At 37.2% G+C, this 8,063-nt stretch overlaps 1 protein-coding gene across 1 annotated transcript; it reads right to left on the reverse strand.

Moving 5' to 3' along the window:
* Positions 1–2,023, reverse strand: LOC129750082 (actin-1). Its single transcript, XM_055745292.1, has 3 exons — positions 1,889–2,023; positions 824–1,774; positions 1–756 (listed from the first exon to the last, which is right to left on the reverse strand). The coding sequence occupies exons 2-3, from the start codon at positions 1,746–1,748 to the stop codon at positions 551–553; spliced, it is 1,131 nt and encodes a 376-aa protein (XP_055601267.1). The 5' UTR covers positions 1,749–1,774; positions 1,889–2,023; the 3' UTR covers positions 1–550.
* Positions 2,024–8,063: the final 6,040 nt, after the last annotated feature.

The following is an 8,063-nucleotide window of genomic DNA, read 5'->3' on the forward strand; positions in this document are numbered from 1 at the left end:
TTCTAATATAAAAGGGTCTTATATTTATTCTCTTTCATTTAATTAATTTTAAATATCTATAATAGCTAATAACACCTTGCCGAATGAAAGAAGTTTGCATTCCTTCGACATAAGGTTTTGGCATCTTGAGATCACAAAAAGAATTGTCTCAATGCAGATCGTGGATTCACAGTGAAAACCGGGAGCAAGACGAATTTTTGGAGCTAGGCTCTCTAATTAAAATTTCGCTATGACGTTGCCAATTAAATTGCTAATCAACGGTGTATCCAATTAGAGTCGGCGTGCGTGCGTCGGAAGTTGGAACCATCCTGACGAGGTTCGCCGGTTGTCTTTTAATAAGTGCAGCGTCTGCATTCAAAAACTAAATTCTTAGGATTCTCCCGTGCTTTAGGGGGAAAAGGTTGAGGTCGCTACGTTTTCATCTTAATGCTTTCTGAAAAAGTATGCCGATTGTACCTACTACAACTACTAGCAGACGATAATACTTTGGATTTGGACCTTTGGCATTTCTGTGGTATGAGCGTTGTTATGTAATGCGGTTCGTGAGAATTTAGAAGCACTTGCGGTGAACGATGGATGGGCCAGATTCATCGTATTCCTGCTTCGAGATCCACATGGCTTGGAAGGTAGACAGCGAGGCCAAGATGGATCCACCGATCCAGACGGAGTATTTACGTTCTGGGGGAGCAATGATCTTAATCTTGATTGACGATGGCGCAAGAGCGGTGATCTCCTTCTGCATACGATCAGCAATACCTATGAAGGGGGTAAATTTTATTTGGATGATTTGTTAAACGTAGGTTGCAAGTGAGTTTGTATTTACCTGGATACATAGTGGTACCACCGGACAGAACAGTGTTGGCGTACAGATCCTTACGAATATCTACGTCACACTTCATGATAGAACTGTAGACGGTTTCGTGAATTCCGCAAGATTCCATACCCAGGAATGAAGGCTGGAAGAGAGCTTCTGGAGCACGGAAACGCTCATTACCAATGGTGATGACCTGACCGTCGGGCAGTTCATAGGACTTCTCGAGGGAAGTGGAAGCGGCTGCAGTGGCCATTTCCTGTTCGAAGTCCAGAGCGACGTAGCAAAGCTTTTCCTTGATATCACGAACAATTTCTCGCTCAGCGGTTGTTGTGAAAGAGTAGCCACGCTCGGTCAAGATCTTCATCAGGTAATCGGTCAAATCACGACCAGCCAAGTCCAATCGGAGAATGGCATGGGGCAGAGCATAACCTTCATAAATTGGGACGGTGTGAGATACACCATCTCCGGAATCCAGAACGATACCAGTGGTACGACCGGAAGCGTACAAGGACAGGACAGCCTGGATGGCGACGTACATGGCTGGCGAGTTGAAGGTCTCAAACATGATCTGAGTCATCTTCTCGCGATTAGCTTTGGGGTTCAGTGGGGCCTCCGTCAGCAGAACCGGGTGCTCTTCAGGGGCAACACGCAGCTCATTGTAGAAGGTGTGATGCCAGATCTTCTCCATATCATCCCAGTTGGTGATGATTCCGTGTTCGATCGGGTACTTCAAAGTGAGGATACCTCGTTTCGATTGAGCTTCATCACCAACGTACGAATCCTTGTTACCCATACCGACCATCACACCTTGATGGCGTGGGCGTCCTACAATAGAGGGAAACACAGCTCGTGGGGCATCATCACCAGCAAATCCAGCTTTGCACATTCCGGATCCATTGTCGACGACCAGAGCAGCAGCATCTTCATCACACATTTTGAATGTAGTTGAAGCTTAAAAGCCTGCAATCAATAACACACTATTAGAATCCCACAATGACCGTTGTTAACACTTAATCTGATTCACAAAATCTGAGTTCGTTATTAACCAACACTAATGTTTAAACTTGAACTTACACTTTCAAGAAATTAAATTAAATTTTCCGGAACACGGATCAGATCACTTTCGAGGCACCGAGATCACTCCCGTTCAGAACCAGAATAGACACCATCCGTAACGAGATTTATGTTTATATACGAGCCCAACGGAAAGATCATCCAAACGAATGCGATCGCGGAAAATCCCGCGCTCTCTCATCCCAGCATGGGTGGAAATATTTTTTTTTCCTTTTCGCCCTACTCTCCCACATTCTCACCGATTCTCTTCGGCTAAACGTTGCATGTTTTCAAAATGTTCTGATAAAATCCAACGTGGTGATGCTGGCCATGCTTGGATCTCTCATAAATCTATTTCTTCCCGACCGATTCATCCCGAAAAGGAAATATCTTGGATGACGCGAGAAACCGCAGCAAACAAGACGACGATTTTGATGGATGGCGTTTGGGAACATGTGCAGCTTTTTCCATTTTTAAACGGTTAACTAGGTGGGTCTCGTTAAGATTTGCATGGGCCATTACAAAATCAGATGTCATTTATTCCAGCTTACGCGTTTCCGAAATCCGAAGACATTTGAAGGAAAGGCCAGATGGTGAGATGAACTTTACAATTTTCGCACCCAATTCGACCTTCTCGTGTTCAAACATAGTTCGATTCAATCGAACTATTGAAAAAAAAAAATATCTTAACATATTCACAGAAGATGAAAAAACGCTTTACTCAAAAGTCGCTGTGTCGTGTTATGTTTTATGGAGCGTAAATCAGTTCTATATATTACTTAAAGTGGATAAAAAAAGACGTCAGTGGTACGCTAGCTTAGCTTAGCTTGATTGACTACTCACTTCCACCTTGAGTCATTGAATCCGAAATGCTTCCAAAATTCTGAATAATACATTAAAATTATTGATTTGATTCTTATTTTCCACAATTTATTCCATCATCATAGAACTTAATCATTTCGAGTTCCATAACCGCAGGAGTGGCTCAGTAGAATGAATTCCACATCACATGCTACTCCGTGATTGACCGAGGCCATCAATTTTATCCAGAGGTCGAAAGAATGTTGTCTGGAATTGACTGCCAATTCACAATGGAGAAAACTGATGCTCTCTCTTTGAACATCAATAACGGCGCCGGCCAAGTCCTAGTAGTCAATAGATGGATTGGAAGAGAGAAAAAGGAATAAAGAATAATTTTGTGCATTAGGACCGAGGTCACCTCTGCATCCTAGCAAAACAATTTTTGGTGTGAAGATTGGGGTGGAAAGATATAATAAGGATACACTTTCGACTAGAGTAATGATGTTTAAAATCAATTGAATAAACTGTTGCTTCTTGGTGAAATTCGAAAATTTGTGGGATGTGTTTGTGTACGTTGAATTTTTAATTAAATTCAACTAAGTTTTCAAGAAGCTTCATTTCAATGTCAAACTATCAATGCTCAATATTTTGAGTCTGATTCAAGTTGCTATTGGTTTCAATGATTTTGTGTGATTTTGCTCATTTTGATTTTTAAACGGTTATTTGATTTTCTAATGAATGACATATAAACATTATGAACAATAAAAAATCCGATGGTTTTTTTTTTCACAAAAAGAGAGATAGAGAAAAGCAATATTTTTATTAAATCCTACATATCTAGATTCTAAAAACAGAAAATATTACCGTGAATCTTAAAAGTGTTTAGTTTTTATCTCCTATTAGTTTGAACTAACAATCTATGGAATCTTTTATAGAAAAATCATAAAATTTGATTTGAATAAGATTTGAAAAATTAAAAAATATTAAAATGAGTTACTTCCTCATATCTAGTAATGCTTGCATCTAACACGTACTACGGTAAATTGATACAATATAAATTCTTGTAGTGCTAAATTAAGTAAAATTAATCACTATACAAATGTCAAGCTATGAAACATGCGCCTATTTTGGGGCTTGTAAGGCTATGATCATTTAGTATCCGGGCAGTTACAAATGCTTGTATTTTAAAAACTATTCATTTGATCGAAAAACTTTTATGGAGGAAATGAAGGTGTTAATATGACATCTATATATATAAAAAGCAATTTCCGTTTGTTCGTTTGTATGTTTGTCTTCAATAGGCTCAGCTGCCTTAAGAGCTAGAGAGCTGAAATTTGGCATGGGTGCTCATTAGGATCAGGAATGATGAAAAATGTTTTTAGATTTTCGGATGACCCCTTTTGAAGGCGGTCGTCCATACGACAACGGTTTTATTCCCCCGAATCAAATGTCATGGCACCCATTTTGTGAACCGACTTTCGTTTCTGTTCGTTTCGTTGGCGGGATTATTTTCACCATCACCATGGGCAGGCTATTAGAAACGACCATCCAGAGCTCACATGTACTGGATAGCAAATCAAAGCTTGCTGAGCATTAAAAATTTGAAAGTGAAAATTTAGGCGGGTGTTTTTGTACCTTCTACTGTTCAAAGCACGTGCTACCGGTACGAAATATTTGGATACAATTATAAGCCTACATTTTTATTGAAAAATACAACTAGCCCGTTAGGAATATATTGACTACAATAGTAGTGGCTTTCAAAGTGCTCTTTACCGCCGCTGGGGGGCTTTGAGGGTCAACCATTTTTATATTTTTGGAATTCCTCATAGAGAAAGAAAAAAATTTTAGATTCAGAGTTATAAGCTCAAGGCTGCGATTTTAACGCTTCAATTGGGATTTTAATAGGGGGTTAGAAAATTGATTAGATAATTAAATTTGAGGTTTTAAGTTTTATACAACTCGATTTCACTGACCAATTTCTAACTTTTGAGTTATCATTGATGACCAATGTGGTCAATTCTACCATCCATTAATGGGATGTTTGTGCTCATAAAGAAAAAAAAACAGAACTCAAAAAAAAACCTTTTTCATAATATAAAAATGGTGTTTTCGATATGATTTGTTTTCGATAACTTCAAAAAGCTATTAGTAGAACTTTTTTTTTAATTTTCATTAAATTTTTTTTTAATTTTCATTAAATAAAATCTAAAAACTATAAATTTTTCGATAATACGAAAACAATGAACAGTGAATATTCTCAATGAAAAACTCTAAAAAGACTAACAAAACTAACGTGGCCAAACTGGGCCCAAATTTCTTATAATGATGAATATAAAACTTCCAAAATTTCGAAAAGTCAAACGATTCATTTTGATTTATATTTTATGTGAACCCGAGCAAGGCCGGGTAAAATCAGCTAGTTAAATATAAAAATATAAAAAAAAATATTTATCAATGATTTCAAGAAATAATCTTACTTTTTCATAAAACCTCTTTTTTATCTTTGCACACTTGTGTCAGTCATGTATTGATCTATTATTTTTACCACAGAAGTAAAAACTTTGCAAAATCATGATATTTTACACAAAGTCACCTGGAAATCGCAATTGGAATCTGGTTGGAACCTTTTCATGAGTAGGCATCTCGAGAAATTTGATCTCTTAAATCCGGTTTAAACACAAATTTCTTCGTCCATCAGGACACATCTGTCGCATTGCTTAAAAAACCGGCTGCACATATTGCCATCTGAGGAACTGTTCACTATTAGTTATTTACTTGGTGTCTTCTAGTCAGACAACACTTTTTGACTGACGGAAATGGATTAATTGCATTATTTAAGGGGTCTGCATTCAGTTATCCCCAATAACCATAGACTTTTAACCATATTTAAGATCAAAGGTTCCATTCCGATGCTTGATTTTAACTTCGTGTGGATTCTAGAGTGGCTCCTTATACTTCTTAACCATTCGGTCCAAAAAAGAATCAGAAAAAAATCAACAGTTTATGAGTTTTCAAGTCGACAATGAAGAATTTTCGAGGCGCAAAATGCGCAAATTTGTACAAAATTATTTTTACCATGTCTTTTTGCTTCGTAAATATCTCAAACACACATTAACCTAAAAATCTGGCAAAAATAGGCAAGATAGTCCTTTTCATAACCAACGCTGCTAAAGTTTTGCATATCCAAGCTCTAATAACGTAGTTATCACCGAAATAAAGTGCCCGGATACTAAATGATCATAGCCTTAGTGCTGATAGAAACATAGCTTAATTATCAAAAAAGCTGGTTACACAAACACATATTTACTTTTGCTAAACAGATGATAGCAGTTACTGTAAATCTAATGAACGAAATTGAAAATATGTCAGATAAGAAAATTAATGTCTTAATTATCTTTGATGGCCCTAAAGCCTCAATAATCAAATATAGTTTTGCCTGTTTAGATGGTTTTAATAAAATATTATAAGGTACACCGGGGCAAGTGCTAACGGTTTTGCCATAGTTCAACTTTCACAAGACATAAAAAAAATACGTAGGGTAAATGTACCCGACCTTGGCACCTAAGGCATGGTCTACCCTTTTTTTCAACATTCCAACCTTCCTGTTGAGTGCACCATAGAACATCCTTTGAAGAATTTACTTGCTAACATGCTTAGAATTCAACAAAAGTATGTTTTCTCTATAGAACTTTCATTATTGTGAGCAAAATGCATGCAAAGTACTCACTGCGGTGCTCCAATTACTTGGCCGCCGTACCAATTGTTTGCCGTTTCGATGATCCGATTCTTGGCCACCAACAATGTGCAATAGATCTTTACCAACAATGCTCAATTGACAGTTAACAGAATCGTTGGCTACTCTGAATATAAAGCCTAGTCCACACTAGGAGACGATTCGTCTCGAGACGGTCTCAGCGTCTCCCATTTTCTTCGGGAGACACAGAGACCGTTTAAGGTTTCCAACAACAACAACAGACAACTAAGTTCGTTTCATAACAAAAATCGCAGTTCATGTTGCCTAGTGTGGACTAGGCTTAAGGCCACTGACAGAATGACGTCAGCTGAGCGTAAAGTTCTATGCGACGATGGTACACCGGGCTTCACTCATACAACAAAAAGGCTTTTGAAAACATTGATGAAATTCGGTTGGAAACAGGGATGCCAGGTGTTGAGGATAAAAAATCTGGGCAATTTTGAAAAAAAGTCTGTGTGTGTCTGTGCACAAGAAAGATGGTACTGATCCAGAATTTGACGATGCGTGAGAGCGGGGGAGGGGAAGTCGAGTGCAGAACTATATAACTAACACGGTTTCCTAGCACGTACCATGCCGCTCTTATTTAAAAAAAAATTTAAAAAAAAACGGGATGAATAAACAAACAAGTTTAAAATCCCAGATAAAAAAAAAATAAAAAATTAAAAAGTTTAATCAATGGTTGGTCAAATATCCATCCATACAAGCGAGATTTACAGTCTAATCTGGCACTTACAGATCAAATCCGATACATGAATATTGATTTCATCACTCAATTTTAAAAGTCTGTAAAATCTGGACACTCTGAGCAAAAAGCTGGGCAAAATCTGTGTCTGGCCAATATCTGGACGAAGGGTCAAAAGTCTTGGTTTTACAGACAAATCTGGGCACCTGGCAACCCAGGTTGGAAAGGAAGCACAAAAAAAGCTTTCATTTCAAAAAGTCGGAAGTCCAGAATTTCCACAATTTTTTTTTGAATTTTTGAAACTTTAAACTTTTTACTCAAATAAACAAAGTGATGATTATAAACACCTCAAGTTGTTTCAGAATATTTGTATATGAACAAGAAACATTGGTTTATGTATGACAACCAAACCTTCATAAGGGGGACCGATTCAGAAACGAATTATGTCCGCGTGTGGTTTGAACTTACTCTTTTTTATGAACATTAAATCCCTTTGATGAAATCTAAACTAACACATTATGTAAGAAAACTTTTTAAACTGAACACTTCAAAAATTTCTCCAATATGTATGTATATAGTAAGTTACTTATGAAGGACTGATAAAATCTGAATAAAGCCAATCAATCTAGAAAAAGTATTTCAGATGGCATGGGCTTATCAAGACTTGCCGAGTTTTTCAACGTAGAGTTTTAAAAAAAGTTGGTGTGGGCCAGCTGCCAGAATATTGAGGTAAAATATCCGTTTCTGGCCCCGATTGATTCACATACCTCGAAATTTTTTAAAGAGATTTCACAGTTCATCACTTTTGCGAAGTTTTTTACGACTTGAAAGGAAGTAATACTGAAAGGTTTGAGCCGTGTCAAATAAACTAATTATTACATAAAAAAATGACTTGAACGTGGTTGTTGTGAAGGTGGTATTGTAACGTTGAATTGAAATATCTTATTTTGAACTATTCT

The sequence above is a fragment of the Uranotaenia lowii genome, chromosome 2 (genome assembly GCF_029784155.1).
Source record: "Uranotaenia lowii strain MFRU-FL chromosome 2, ASM2978415v1, whole genome shotgun sequence".
In the NCBI taxonomy this organism is placed as follows: domain Eukaryota; kingdom Metazoa; phylum Arthropoda; class Insecta; order Diptera; family Culicidae; genus Uranotaenia; species Uranotaenia lowii.